The following is a 15,874-nucleotide window of genomic DNA, read 5'->3' on the forward strand; positions in this document are numbered from 1 at the left end:
AAAATATGGATTTTTGAACTTAGCGCATTAGAGATAAATATATTATATTAAATATTGATATATAATCGGTGTTTTTGCATTATTCAGTTTGGGAATCTACGTTTTTGAACATCTTATTGTATGCAGGTTAGGGCATAATATTTTTGATTTTAATCCCATTTTTTATTAATTTTCATCTGCTATATTAAAGTTAGTCATTCAGAGAACATGTAAAATATTTTTTTTGGCCTAAATTGCTCAATCTATAAATCGGCCATAACCTTTCTTGCTGATGAATTACATATTTAAAACATCTTTTTACTTATAAATTTATACAAATGGTCATATTTTTGCCGATAAGCTGAGGTATGTATATAAGATAGAAGTAAGTATCGACGCCATCTTGTTTTAAAAAATAAAAAGTTTTGGCCATGGGAAATGGGTGGCGGCTGTGAGAATTAATTAGTAGTACATCAGCTGCCCGCTGTGGCGCGGCAGTCGCTTTGACAGGTGCGCGGGACCTATGCGCAGCTGTCAACGCTGACGTTTCGACATGTCGCGTTAGCCGGAAGTTATCGGTGAGTTTCGACAGTACATATGCACTTATTGAATGAGTCGCTAGTTTTATCGTTTGAAAAATCATTCAGGCACGGCATGGCAACAAGCGAGTGCTTTTCGCTGCAGTGGAACGACTTCAACGCCAACATGTCGGCGGGTTTCGAGGAGCTGTTCGCCAGAGGCGACTTAGTGGACGTCACCCTGGCGGCGGACGGTCAGATGGTGAAGGCTCATAAAGTGGTCTTATCGGTCTGCTCGCCCTACTTCAGAGACTTGTTCAAGAGCAATCCAACGGAGCATCCCATCGGTTAGTATTTGCCATTCAAAATAATGATAATTATATTTGTAGAGGTTTAAACAATGCCATTAGAAATCATCAAACAATGAATTGGTTTATAAGAAAATTAGAAATCGGCAGTTTGAAAACACTGATTTGCACTTTTTGATTTGTAAGAAATTACATTATTTTATAATCATATACTTTACTGCACTTTATGCGAATTAATTATCACATAAAAAATATTTCTGTGCATTGGCATACAAAATGAATGCATGCTTAAATGAATTAAATTAACCGCCCTACCCATCTGAACGTACGTGATACGTTTGTATGGGTATTATAAAAAATATTCAGCGACATATTTTTTCGAGAACCTCTGACTTGCAAAGGATCACAAATGAGTCTATTGCGTATTTTTTTTCTGTTATATTGTAAACAAGTATTGTTATTGTGAAATCTAATGAAAAAAAAACCCAATGTATTTTTTAACTACCTTTTGAATAATAACCCAAAGGTAAGGCGGGTAAAATAGCCTCAAATATCTTTCGATTACAAAAAATATGTATTGAAAGCCAGATATAATTATATTAACGTAATAATTTACTGCAGTACTTAAATCATTAAAGAACGTGTGTTATTTAACAGTAAAATAATTTAGAAAATTTGAGAATATAGTTTATAAAAAAAATGTTGCTTAGTGGAAAATTAATAAAAATAATGAAATAAAAAATAAAAGAAAAGTTTTAACATTAGATTTATGGCACCTGTCTGGAAACCCGTCAAATTGACGGGTTTCTGATTTGATTGTATCAAACAGTATTTTTTCTGGGTTTTTTATAATTGAACAATGCAAATATATTAACTCAATTTTTATTTTTTAAAATCTGCTCACTTTGTACCTATTTTTAATGACACCCATAAAATTGATGGGTTTATGCCCGTAAAACTAGTGTTAAAAAAATACACGAAAAAACTTGATTTGTGTCGTATGGGGGCCTATTTATTTATTCATTTATTATGGCCAAAAGTTACCGGCACTCGGGTAACATTGACATTATGCCAGCGGAGGGTAGCACATTCTTTTGGTGAACCTCAACAGGAAAACAACGGTCGGTGGTGCCTCGTCCACCATTCACTCGCATATGTCATCATTTAGTATATATGTAAACTAGTATAAACTTTTTATTAAAAATACTACTGCAGCGGTTCAATCTGTGTGTAAGTGCCACCCTTCCTGTCGTGCAAAGTCGCATCTAGATTTAGTCACAATTGAATGAAAGTGTAGTAGAATATATATGCTAGGTCTTATGCTTGAAATTCAACCTTCTCATGCTTCCACTCCCACATTTTTTTCTTGTAGGGTAGATATTAATATTTTTTTGGAATTAAAAATTGAAAAATTCGATAAATTCGATAAATTTTTGATCAAACTATTTTTTTTATTCGTTTTAAGTTCTTTAATTTATATTTAATAGTAAGATTCGTTAAAATTAAGTATAGAAAACAGTTTTACATTGGGTTTCAGTCTTTTCTCTAAATTTTAAATATTTTATTATTGATTATTTCACTATTCTATTCTATTGATGGAACTATTCAATGAACCGGAAATCAAATTCTGTGATTTAAGTGGTCAAACTTGTCAATCTAATAATGCAAAAGTTTAATAGCAATGATTTTAGTTGTTATAATTTATATTAAATGCATATTGTACTGTTTTGACTGCTTATTTCTATTGATATTATGCATAATTTTATTTGATTTTTAGTGTTCTTGAACAACGTTAGCTTTAAAGTGCTGAACTCGCTCCTACAGTTCGTGTACCGAGGTGTCGTGAACATCGATCAGTCTGAATTCCAGTCATTCTTAAGCACCGCTGACCAACTTCAAATAAAGAGTTTAGTCAGTTACCAAGCTAAACCCGTAACTGCTCAACCATTGGTATTATTAAAACAGCAAGATTCAAACACCAAGACTGATCAATCTGATCAATCCGCTGCCGTTTCAACACCTGTGAAACGTTCTCATCAATCGCCCGTAGAATCCACAAAGAGGCAGCGCACAGTTGCTATCGAATCCCAAAGAACCGAAGTCAAATCAGATAAAGGTACGGATTAATTTATTTAATGTATTGTATAATCGATTTGAAGAAGTTTCTATAATGTTTTTTATATTGCAGATGATAATATCATCCACCATAAAGAGACCGATGTCACGGAAGCAGCTATAAAACAAAACGTGGAAATGGAACAAGACGCCCCTATTAGCGTGTCTGATCAATGTCTTTTAGACAACATTACCGATGAATGGGGATCGATGAATAATCCGGAAGAAAATGTAAGATATTTTTTGATCTACAAATATGTCGTTCATTTTTATAACACCATATATTTAAAAACGTACTCTATTTCATGACATTTATATAAACCTATTTAGGATAATATATAAGGATATTCGAGAATAAGTTTTTTAACAAAAACTCGAACCACTTATTATTTTTTAATTATTTAATTTTGTATGGAAAGAATTATAATAACGACATCTGTTAGAAGAATATATTATCTAAAATTAAATTAGTCCATTTTGGGGTCCTAAAATATTCGAAGATGTTAGTAAGAGTGTTGTGTTAACACATTTCCAGTTGTACGATCGGGTCCCCAAAAAGCTTGTTAATCAGAATCCGGCGCTTCAAGTATTAAGTGATCTCACTAGTTAAAATTTAATTTCGAAACACTGAATAATGTCCGAAGTTTACATATGGGCTATTAAAAACGGAAAATTCTGTCGTCCACTGATAACGATAGTCCAGAAAAAAAACCTGTTTAATCTTTTGGCCTTTCAATGTTAGTTGTAATGAGTCTTTTTTTACTAACTTATTATAAACTATGATATGTAGTAGATGTATATATTTACTTCACTTAAAGCTAAGTTTTATGCTTCAGAGTATAAATTTAAAATAATTAAAATTTACTGTTTAAATTTTTTTTTTCAATTTCGGTATTGAAAGTCGAGCACTCGTAGAAATTATTTCATTTTCAGTAACAGGCGGCGAAGTCAAATTATCGTCTTGAGTGTTTGTCAAGTGGTCGTTAAGTTATTTGATTGTTAAAGAATGGATGCTGTCTGTTAAGCGCTTGTTAGTGATTGATGGCGTCATTGAGTGTCACTTTTTTTATAAAGAGGAAACTTGGGCAATTAGGAGGCGATGCCAATTGAGAGCCAATCACATTAAGTCCTGACTCCACTTTAAAAAAATCTTTTGTGAAAGCTAGCTTCAATCCATTGAGGCGATCGTCCGACAATTACAAATAACTGTTCAAACAATGTTTCGATGCGAGGCCATTAGTGCTTTTTCTAAATGAGTTTCGAAGCTTATATAGAAATTTTTGTTTTTCAAAAGTCTGTATGCTTATTGTAAAATTCTGTCCGTTTTCTAATGTATTGATGAAACAGCCACAATTATCGTTTTTATTATTATAGTATATAATTCATTGCTATAATTAGTTTTTTGGGAACATAAAGATTAGACTGAGGTGACCATTAGGTTTACAGAGAAAAGGCCGACAATAAAAATGGCTGTCAGATAAAACAAAGATGTTTTATAAAGTAATACACTACTATAAATTATCGAATTAATAAAAAAAATGTTTTCTTTTGACATGCTTCAAGAATAGGGACTAGAAAGTCCATATAAATTAAACGTAGAAAAATAATTGATATTTGCTATGGTCATTATTAGTATTTCACACAAATAAACCTTATTTTTGTTAAGTAAAGGTCGATATAGACAAAAGACTACCATGTGTCTACTGTCTCTCTTCAATAACAATGTTAAATTAGAAATATTTTTCACTTTTAAATCGTTCTTCCTTTGCCTCCTTTTAAATTTGAGTTTGTAGCCAGCAGGTCCAAGTTGGAGAGCTTGGTCAAAGTCTTGATGTGTCGTCTGTAGTAAGTCTCCAAGTAGAAGTTATTTTTGCGCCCTGTGTATCAGTCTTCTATACACATGCCTAGAAAAACTTAAATCCGTACATCTTATTTGTTGAAAACAACGATGCCCATAATGCTTGAAAGCAAAAGCGCAGAATAAAATGATGCTCAATGTAGGGGATTCATATTTAAGATTTTTAACCCTAAGGCATGTGACTTTGCAGCCAGTAAGACACAGGTGGAATTAGTAATAATTTATTAGATTATATTACATATATTGTGAGTTACTATGATAGGCGAGTATCGTTTTCTCCGAACAGTGGTGGAGAAGCTGGCGGAGGGATGATGTTCCGTTGAAGATCCTTAGAGGTCTTGTAGACGTGGCAGCGACAGTGTATTAAAGGTCAGTTCCTCTTGCTGTGATGATCGTGTTCGGGAGTCTCAGGACATATCTTCACTTCTCTGCCGGTGGGGGCGCGTCTGCCAGGCAGGCCGAATCTGCTAAGTCTCCATTGGAGACCAGCCTTAAGTATTAAGGGTTGCAAAACTCGCTGACGAATCACAATCCAGCCAATTGTTGCACTCGTTTCTTAGATTAACGAAATATGTATACGCCCTTAGAAAGTGACATTTGCATGATGGATATTTCCAAGGCCGAATTGCTTAATATTGTGGCCATACGATGATTTTTGTCTTTCGGTGATATATTGTTTCCCGTGACCGTTTCGTAACGAAGAAATATTCATTATACCGGAAATACTGGATGTTCTTTATATGAAACCCTTTTATCTAGTCGTAATGAGGGCCTTTGTGTGGTCCCATCCTTTACACTATTGTCTAGTTTATCCGTATTGATGAATGATCATTTTTGGTCACAGTCATTAATGCGAGTTTCAAGAATAAGATCCTCCACAAACCCAAGTAGTTTTATTGGAGTAGGATATTAAAGTAGAATAATATTATCCCTTTTAATCCAAGAGGGCCGTAATATCAGCCCACCCTACCTTTGCAAAAATTCCCATCAGTCGATATTTCGCTGTAAATTGTTAAAATTCAATTCAACATTTTCGATATTTTTGTATATGTGCAACGTGTCAACATAAAAGGAATACATTTGCTTTATCTCATGCATATCTAACGATACCTAGCAGTTCCTAGTAATTCTGTTATGTAACAGAGAAATGACCGTGCAATTTTTTTATGATAGGGATGGCTGGCGAAGTGAAAACAAAAGCAGATATTGACATATTTTTACCCGGGTAGTCCACGGAATATGCTTCATTAAACACTGTCGGTAAATAATAGCAATAATTATGTCTATAATATATTTAAAAAAATACGTATTTGTAAAATGATTTTCTTCAAAAAAAGTTTTTGCATATGTTAGGCCAAATTGTCTGGTACTAAAAGGGTTATGCAGTATTTACGTATTTTATTCTATAATATTTACTTACACATTTATAACTCAGATTTAATTAATGTTACTTTTAACATGAGTAGAAATAAATAAGTATACCTACAAGAGAAAAATCTTTCGAAAATAAATATAATTGCGATATTCTAAAATAAATATTAAATGAGCAGTGATTAAAATTTTATTAATAAATCACACATAAATTGCATTTTTTTAAACAGATTTACGATTTTCTACGCACTCCTTTCTCACAAGATTCTATCGGATAATCGTAACTGCCAAAAAGTAATAAGTAATATAAAATTTAGGTGGCACCAAGAAGCGGTCGATGAAAGACGATGTCCTAGAATTTGGCGCCCGAATTTTCGAAAATATTTTTTTATTTAATTTAAATGTTAAATTAAAATATGAAATATATCGAATCCATAGTTACCGGGGTATTTGAATGCTTTAATTTTGCTAATCAATAAACACGGTGAATCATGCGAGTGGTACTCAGATTATATTTTTAATCATTTAATATAATAATGATAATGTCAATACTGGTAATACCGGTATTGACTGTTTTCTCTCTCTGTAATACCGGTATTATTGAAATCCCTACCAATGACCCCTCCCGAGGGAGATTTAGGGCTCGCCCACTTTTATTGCCACAACCAATTAATGTTCTGGGTGTGCCTATTTGTACATAGTACAATCTGTAGTTGTTTTTCAAACATATTGCATTCGTGATACATTTGTAATGGCATTCCTGATCGATGATTTTAGCCAAATATTTTAGTTTATGGCTAGCACTTTAGCTGTATGTAATAAAAGCACTCGCAGAAAGTCTCGGTAGTGGACGGTCAGAGGTAAACCATGACTAATACCGGAAAGACTTGGTTTCATATTCCTTATGAACTCTAGTGTTTTTTAATTTATATCGAGTCTGAGAGATCAGAATTAGATTTTTCTATTCGCCTGGATGAATATTGTAATGGTAATTTAAAAAGATCGTTCTTGATTAGTTACATTTATTGATTGTGAGCCGTTATATGATTTATATTAAAACTTGTATTAAAAATGATATTTGCAGAAATTAAAAAAATAATTATTAATTTTGACTTTTTTGTTCAAGGGGGTCGACAAATTCGAACGTGAAATGATCATTGACTTGTACAAAAAATTGAAATTGGACAATCCTGAGTTATTTCAGAAGGATATTGTGGAACTTTTGTCAGAATGGACCGGAGTCGGATCTTCCACTATCAGAAACACTCTAATGGTATACAGAAGAACTGGCGTGATTAAAGCTCCGAATAAGACCAGATTTAGAACATCTATGTTGAATAAGATATCTAACAAAGTCAGAATTGATGTTAGAAAAAAGGTGTACTCATTTTATTATTACCGTTGTTTACCGACATTTTTAGAAATATTTGACGCTGTGAACAAAGAAGAAAATTTACCTAATTTTAAACGCACGACCTTCCATCGCTTGTTAAAACAACTCAATTTTGAATACACTAAAACGAGAAAATATAAGATTATAACGGAACGAAAGGAATTGGTGTACAGTCGCAGAAAGTTTCTCAAAGACATTGATGGATATAGACGAGACGGTCGTACGATATACTATTTAGATGAAACTTGTATTTGTTCCGACGGTAAAAGTAAAATTAGCAATAGAAAATCTAACGTAACAATCTTTCACATCGGAAGTGTAAATGGTTTTGTCCGTAGCGGACTTGAGTGTTTCGAGTCGAAGAAAAAATTAGGCGATTATTTAGATGATAGAAATAGTAAAAGATTTACGGCCTGGTTTCAAAGTATTCTACCGTTGCTGGATGAAAATAGTGTCATAGTTATGGATTTAGCTCCGGGTCATTGCACAAAGTTGGAATTGAGCGACGAGAGATTTCCGAATGAAACTTGGAATAAAGAAGATATTACGACGTGGTTGGAAGACAGAGGGGAAGTTGTGGATTCGACGATGCTTAAGATGCAATTGTTTCAAGTTGTCGAAAAGTACAGATCGAAGATTGGCAATTATATAGTGGACGATGCGGCGAGTAGAACGAATAGAACAGTGCTTAGATTGCCACTCTTTCATGGAGAACTCAATGCTTTCGGTTTAGCGTGGCGAGAGATCGAAGATCATATATTATCGTTTAGAATGAATAATGACATTAAAGATATTGAAAGTGTTATTAGCGCAGCTATCGAAAAAGTCACACCGGATCGTTGGAAATGTTTCATTCAAGAGACGATTGCCGAGGAAGATAAATTCAAGTTGTTGGATTGTTTAGTTCAAGGCTTGATCGACGAATTACCTTTATCGCATATTATTGACGATACCGAATCTGATAACGATGAAGAATCTCAGACAGATTCTTCAGATTGATGTACTTAGGCTGTGTGTCTATTATAATTTATTGACAAAGCTTATATTTTTGTACTTATTTTAATGAGTTTATTAAAAAATCTCGGGTAATATTTTATCAAGTTACCCTTGTGTGTTTATCTAAAAGCTCACGAGTAAAGTTTAATGTTCTTAACCAAATTACAAAACTCAAGTTGTGTAAAGTACAATGATAAACACGAGGGTGTAATGAGTTGATTCTCGTACTGTGTGTGTATTTTTGTAATATTTTTTTATGTTTATATTTTGTATACATGATTATTTACATAAACTATTGAAAATGTTTCATGTTCATAAGTATTATTTGATGATATTATTTTAAAGTTCTGTGTGAATAAATTTATAAGGAACCCAAACAAGTTTGTTGACCAAAGTGTGTATACATAATAAAGTTTGGTATTTGTTCAATATTACTTTTAATAAATAGCAAGTTTATTCCTGAAGAAACTCTAAGGAAATTAAATTTGTTTTAACAGTTAATAACGTTTTTTATTTGCTTTGCAACATATGTTTGACTTTGAAGTTCTGAACAATTTCATATTAGTGTTTTAAATTAAATATAAATAAAGACTAAGGGATGTATGAGACGTAACTTTTGTGAAAGTTTCATTCATAATGATGATTTTTTAAGATCATAAAACCATGGATATCATTTGGGGGGTGGGGGAATTAAATAATCATTGGTTAGTAATAATTATTTTAATTAATCATTAATTAAAAAGAAAATGGTTAATTTATTATTTTGTATACTTTTCTATCAGGGATGTCATTTTAGCTATTTTAAATCATCAGAATTAAGATCAGATGCAACTGAATTAATTAAGAATCTATACAATAGCTAATAATGGTTGCAACGAATTTGATATATGTATATAAAAATCCACATTGGCGTATGTTTTATGCGGATTTACATATAAATTAAATAACTAGAAATAAATTAATCGCGATAGAATTATTGAACTTAATGAAATCTTTGCGTCGTAGACTTGACAAAAATTTGTGACGCACACCTGTTTTTGAGATAAGCTTTTAACTTTAATAAAGGGTGGGATTTTTCAATATTTTGTTTCGTTCAACGAACGAATTCTGCGAATTTCGGTCATAGTAGATACGCCGCCAAACATTATATTTACGAATGTTTTACGAAGGCGTAAAACACAGAGCAGAGAATATATAGAAGCGGCGTTCGCGGTGAAAAGTAAGCTACGTCACGCCGTGTGCGACGGATCTCCACATTTTATTTTGCAAAATTTAGTTATGTATTAAATATTATGGAGGACTGTTCAGTTATAGGGTGTAAAAGTCATAGTAAAAAACTAGCAAAGAATAAAAATGGCATAATTTTTCAGTAAGCGCAAATTAATACGTTTTACCTAATCAAAATAAATGTTTTTTTAAGCGTCACTCCATACATTTGACAGGGCCGTACTTAACCGATGTTTAAAATACACGAATTTATTTTTAATATATATGTTTATTCAATGAAATCTCCAAATACAAATAAATAAAAGTTTTTTATCCCGGATTTATTACCACATTAAAAATTAATTATATTAAAAATATCATCGGTGAAATATTTAGAAAAATTAAAACACATTTTTGACACGGATTTTGTGTGAACTGCGTTTTTCTGAAATATCGCTGTTTTAATTTCAGATTTCCCAAGGATAAACTTCAAAGGGATAAATGGAAGGCTGCTATTGACAGGCCGCTTTGGGCCTGTCAATGGCACGAAATGGCAAACAATTTTGGTATTTTTTTGTTTTATTAATATTTAGTTAAGTTGCAAACCTATTTTGAAACGTAATCTCTTTGTAACGAATACCGAAATAACGAAATTCCCAATATAACGAATCTTCAATTTGTCCCCGAAAAACTTTCATATAAAATGTTTTCATCGTAACGAAGACTGATCTCAGTACAACAAAATATTTTAATCAGAATTTAAGAATGACGTTACAATATGCAACAATATTTCTCTGAATTCAGTTCGTCCTTGACTTGGCGTATACCGGACGCGAATTCCCAATATACACGCGTTAGAGCGCCACAGTGACGTCACGATGACGTTTCACGCCGGCGCACAGTATACGATTTGACTAATCTAGGTGGACAAAAGTCTAAAATTATAATGTTCAGATATTGCTTTTTTTAATATTACCATACCCTTGAATGTTCCCTACAACCGGTAACGTACTCCATAACAGTTTTTGAGTCGCGATCCCTTCAATAAAAATGGGCAAAGTTACCGTTTTGGATCTAGGTAGCCGCGATTAGCCGCTTAGTGCAGCTGTGAACATTGACGTTTGTGCTTGTCTTACTGTGTTTTGTGTGATTTAAGTACTTTTTAGTGATGGATTCTTCAACTAGAGGTAATTATCAATATATCATTGCATTTTAATCCACCAAAATATTCGTGAATACTTAGGAATACTGTCTTAAAATATACCATTTTCAAAACAACAAAAAAAACACAAAAATTAACTTTGGATGGTCTTAAAGTATGTAGTCAAGTTGAGTCAAGGCATGACAAAGCTCTAAACGTATTCTCGCATCATTATAGTTTTTTAAGAACATAATTATTTTGTGCGATTATGTGCGATTCTAAAGATTTTTAATTTGTTTCATTATAAGTGCCCAAATTTCACGAAAGTCATTATTTGACTTTTGGCGTTCTATCCCTTCCAAAGGTAGATTAAACAAAGATATTATGTTTGTAAAGTCAAGATTTGTTGATTTGCTCCTTACACAAGATCAGGAGAAGCCCTTATGGACCTTTCTGAAAAAAGAATATGAGAAGATTCGTGTGAAATGGCTTCGTACGATTAGACTTATTTTTAAGTGTCTATGAAAAAAGGTTAAATTAAGAATTAGTGTTTTATATGTTCCACGAATAGTCACCGAGACCAAGTTTCAGTATTGGTAGACCAAAAAAGCGTTTTCAAGATAGTTGTACAAAAACGAAAAAGCGCAAAGTTCAATTGGAAAAATATAACGATGCACAGCTATCTTTTGCTGCACAATTAAGTGTGCGAGCCAGTGGAAAATGAGACAGTTTTACCAAAACGAGCTATTGGTTATAAAAAAGCTCGGAGACGAATTAGCGTGAAAAAAGAACAACGGTCTTACACCCCGGAAGAAGCGTTGGCTTTATTTATTGCAAACAATTTCACTGTGCAAATGTATGCTGAAGAAGAAGGATGAAATAAAGGGTAAATTCAAAGAAGTCAGTCTACTAGTAGACAAAGTTAAACCAGGTTTTGTACGAGCAACGATGGGAACACCGCAAGGGCGTTTTTCACGATTTTAAAGCAACGGCTCGTATCACCAGTATCAAAAAAAATTTAATTTATCTACTATTCTTACAGTCATAGCGTCTGGCTATAAAATGGACCCGGACAAATTTAAACAATATTGTTTGGAAACACGAGACTTATATATCATCCTATACCCGTGGTAAAACATGGGAGCTACATTGCATAAGATCCTGATACACGGAGCAGAAATAAAAGAACAAATGTCTGAAGAGGCTTCAAAGGGCAAAAACAAAGAAATTAGGAAGGTCAGATTAGGTCACACATTAAAAACTTCTCGTGTTCGCACAAATTATGATTTATTTAAATATTTATTAATGTCGTCTGATCCTTACATTTATTTGTTACGAAAACTGCCTAAGAAAAGCAGCATAAAACATTTTGCTCACATAAAAACTTTGTTACGATCCAAATAAATTTAGTAGGATTAACAAAATTGTGTTTTATTTGCTGCCACATCTCTAAATTGTAATTTGAGACCATTTAAAATCCTATAAGTCTGATTCTGAGTTTTGTCCAGCTAGATTGGTCAAATCGTACACTGTGCGGCGCCTAAATCAGTTCCACAAATACTCACAGGCGTCGCTTCATACGCCGCTGCGATCGCGGGATCAGTTGGTCATAGATTGGATGATGCTGGACAATTACAAGATATACCGAAATGAGAACAAATCAGTACAATATCATTAAAAAAAGGTTAGGTTGTTTGATTCTATAGTAAAAGTTGGCGCGAGCGGCAGCGAGGTGCCTCTAAGTCGACATGGCGCCCTAATGCATGCTTTATGGGAATGCGCGTACCGGACGTGTTCACAAGCGACATTCAAGGTGTTTCGCCGACCCTCAAACTTTTTTTATAAAACATTTTTTTAACAAATTGTATTATGTTCATTACAGTATCCTTAAAAATGGATAAAAAACGATCTGTCAATCTTGTAAGAGGTTATTTTGCTGCTGTAGTAATATGGTAATCAAAAATAAAATATAAATATATCATCTTTCTTACATTCAATATAATGAATGTTTTTCTTCGGTCCTGTGAGATTCGCTATACTGAGATTTCTCTGTGTATGTATTCTTAAGTAAAGTTATATTTTCACTAGTGAAGTACAAATATATCTACACTAGAGAAAATATAATTTATCTGATGGAAGCCATTGAAATTATATGTTGTTCTCTAATATCTTTTTGCTATCCTATTGGTACAAATTCGGTTTAGATATGCTTTATTCGATTATCAGTAGACAACTGAGCGTTCCCCTGCGACGGCACGATTTTATTGCTTTTGACGTGGATTTTAAATAGGAACCCCACTTAGATATATCTGAAATGACGTTCCTGTATAAAATTTAAACATATCTTTTGGACTACACATTTTTTAAATAAATTTTTTTATAGGATCACTTTTATAAGAGTTAAATATTAATATTAAATTTGCAGTTACACATATTATAAAATATGATGTATTTAATAAATCAGTTCCACAATATTAAATAAAAATAATATATTTTTATTTAAATTAATACAGACATTTTAAAATAATAAACATTAATTCATAACATTTTACTATTAAATCATTGTATATGGAAGCAAAGGCGAGTGATATTGCGTGGTTTTTATCAACTTTAATTGTAACTGCTCCTCAGTATCCGCTTTAACGCATTTATTTAAGGGGCAATGGGATTTCAGTTTCGATTTGCATTACTCAAATGCACCCAAGCCGACAATAATTCTGCATTTTTCATCATGGATGAGACTCTCCGGTGACAACTAATATTAAGGTAAAGTACCAATTAGCACGCGCCGATCTTACAACACCACCGGTGAAAACGTGATACTGACACGATGAAAGTAAGCCCCAAGACTACGAAGTATGTTTAAGAACGACACGGAAGAGAATAATAGTGAAACTCGTATTACGCAACGTTAAGTTTGTGGTCCAGGTTTATATTTTATTTAGAAAGCTTTTCAATTATCACACGATCCTGGGGCGAAATAAAAAGGCACGTACACGGCCGAGGAAAACGGAGGTTTAACTAAGTAAATCTAGGGAAGTTTATCTGCGACATACTTTAAGAGCACCCTCATAAAGTGCTGCGGTTGTTTGGAATGTTATAATCCCGCTAATAAACTAGCTTACCAGAACAACATTACTTCTCTCGACACGGTCGTATACTGCTGCGTGCATTCTGGCTACGAGTAATGGCGGTCGTTACCTGCGTTCTTCTTGCATACCGCTCAAGTTTATCGTTTTGACGAATAGAACGGCGAGTTTGTTCGACGTGAGATATTGGTTCAGCCGGATGGAATTTCTAATCGGATTACTCGGCTTAAGACCGATAGATCATGACACGCAGTCTGAAGTGTGCGACCTGAACGCTCTCTCTTTTTCATATTGCTATGGCCACGCTAAAAGTGCTAAATCATTATGAGGAATATCTTGCTCCATAGTTGAAAAATATATTCTTATAAAAATCTTATTAAAATTCCACTGAAAATTAAAAATAATATTTCCAAACAATGTAGACGGAAAACTCAACAAATTGAGCTATTTGCTGAATATTAACAAGTGCACTCGATTTTCGCGCGCACTCCATTTCGCCGTTAGCAGAAATGGTCATTGAAACGTTTTTTTTCAGTTGCAACTCATCGACTCGAAATGCATAATTAACACAGAACACTTTTTCGCTCGTATAGGGAAAAAACCAGTTATCCAACATTCGCTACACTCTATTCGTTCGCAGATGTATAAATGATATATAAAACCTAGTTCCTGTTTGAACGCTCTCACAATGTAGGTGAAACTAATTCTAGATATACAGAATGGCCTAAAAAACAGATAGCGCATTAGTAGATGTTTGAACCAAATAATATTCTCGCAGCAGAAGCTATTTTTCGAAGGAAAAAATAGATTATTTATTGACTGCAGTTAAATTATTATTCCCAAAGTCGTAACGCCTTTTATGTTATAAATTTAAATACGTAAATATTATATTAACCGTTAAAGAATATTAAAAAAATAAACTAGTATTATAAGAGCCGATAAAATACATACAAAACAAAGCACGTTTGAGATATTGCAATGCCACATAAAAAGCTCATTAAACGCCTAAATTTTACAAAATTATCAATTTTTGTCATAGGGACATGTTTATTTTTAAATTAAAAATAAAATAAATTTGAACAATTGTTGCCAGATATAATTCTCCCGTAGACGAGTTGGATCGGGGCGATTTTGATGCTGTGTTTGGACTTGGAAGTTCTGTTTTTTTAACTAGGGATTTTAATGTCGAAAGCGAATCGATTCAGGATTACTTTTTTTATTACTTGCATGACACTGATGCGAGAGTAAATTTTTTTATATTCTGTTTGTTTTTTAAAACAAAAAAAAAACAATAAATTAAATGATAATTTGAGTACATTTCATAGGAGAACTGGAATTATTTATACGTTGTATTTAGATTCTAAAGCAAAATGTGCTTGTATTTAAATTTAAGGTTGTTTTTACTGTAGTCACAGTTACACGAGATTAGTGTGGTTTTGCGTGATATTTTTATATTATTTTCTGGTATAAAAATGAATGTTTTTTAATTGTTGGTATTTGATTTTTTTAACGTGTATTAAATATTATTTTTATAGCTTTATTTTAAATGACTTGTAATTTAAAAAATAAGTATTACTGGTGTTACTCCACAACGTACAGGCATATGTTAAAATGGTGTTAATTAGTTGTTTATAGACTAAACTTTATTTTTTGAAGTTTGAAATATTAAAAAAACGAGCACTGAATGGCCAACTTTTGCCCCCTCCCCTGGAAAAAGCTAAAATTACGTCCCTGTTTAAAAGCTACATAGAAAGTCGAATATGTACCACTAAAACATTAAATTAGTTAATTTAATACTATACTCTATTTGCGTTACAACAGTCAGTTCGAGAGCTATCCATTTATTATTATTCATACTTATGAAAGAGATGGCAAGTTTAGGGTTTCGCCCCTCTAAAGC

General features: G+C 32.8%; 1 protein-coding gene across 1 annotated transcript; it reads left to right on the forward strand.

Moving 5' to 3' along the window:
• Positions 1 to 479: 479 nt before the first annotated feature.
• LOC148234790 (uncharacterized) lies at positions 480 to 9,039 on the forward strand. The gene is made up of 5 exons (XM_088186090.1): positions 480 to 557; positions 627 to 844; positions 2,583 to 2,921; positions 2,994 to 3,151; positions 7,276 to 9,039. The coding sequence occupies exons 2-5, from the start codon at positions 634 to 636 to the stop codon at positions 8,539 to 8,541; spliced, it is 1,974 nt and encodes a 657-aa protein (XP_088042216.1). The 5' UTR covers positions 480 to 557; positions 627 to 633; the 3' UTR covers positions 8,542 to 9,039.
• The last annotated feature ends 6,835 nt before the right edge of the window (positions 9,040 to 15,874 follow it).

The sequence above is a fragment of the Plectrocnemia conspersa genome, unplaced genomic scaffold (genome assembly GCF_051122295.1).
Source record: "Plectrocnemia conspersa isolate PC_06_02 unplaced genomic scaffold, ASM5112229v1 ptg000005l, whole genome shotgun sequence".
In the NCBI taxonomy this organism is placed as follows: Eukaryota; Metazoa; Arthropoda; class Insecta; order Trichoptera; family Polycentropodidae; genus Plectrocnemia; species Plectrocnemia conspersa.

Excerpts from the sequence above, each read along its gene's own strand:
- LOC148234790 (XM_088186090.1), top strand. The coding sequence starts at position 634 with ATGGCAACAAGCGAGTGCTTTTCGCTGCAGTGGAACGACTTCAACGCC. Across the intron at positions 845-2,582 it reads TCCAACGGAGCATCCCATCG|TGTTCTTGAACAACGTTAGC; the intron begins GTTAGTATTTGC and ends TTTGATTTTTAG. Across the intron at positions 2,922-2,993 it reads CGAAGTCAAATCAGATAAAG|ATGATAATATCATCCACCAT; the intron begins GTACGGATTAAT and ends TTTATATTGCAG.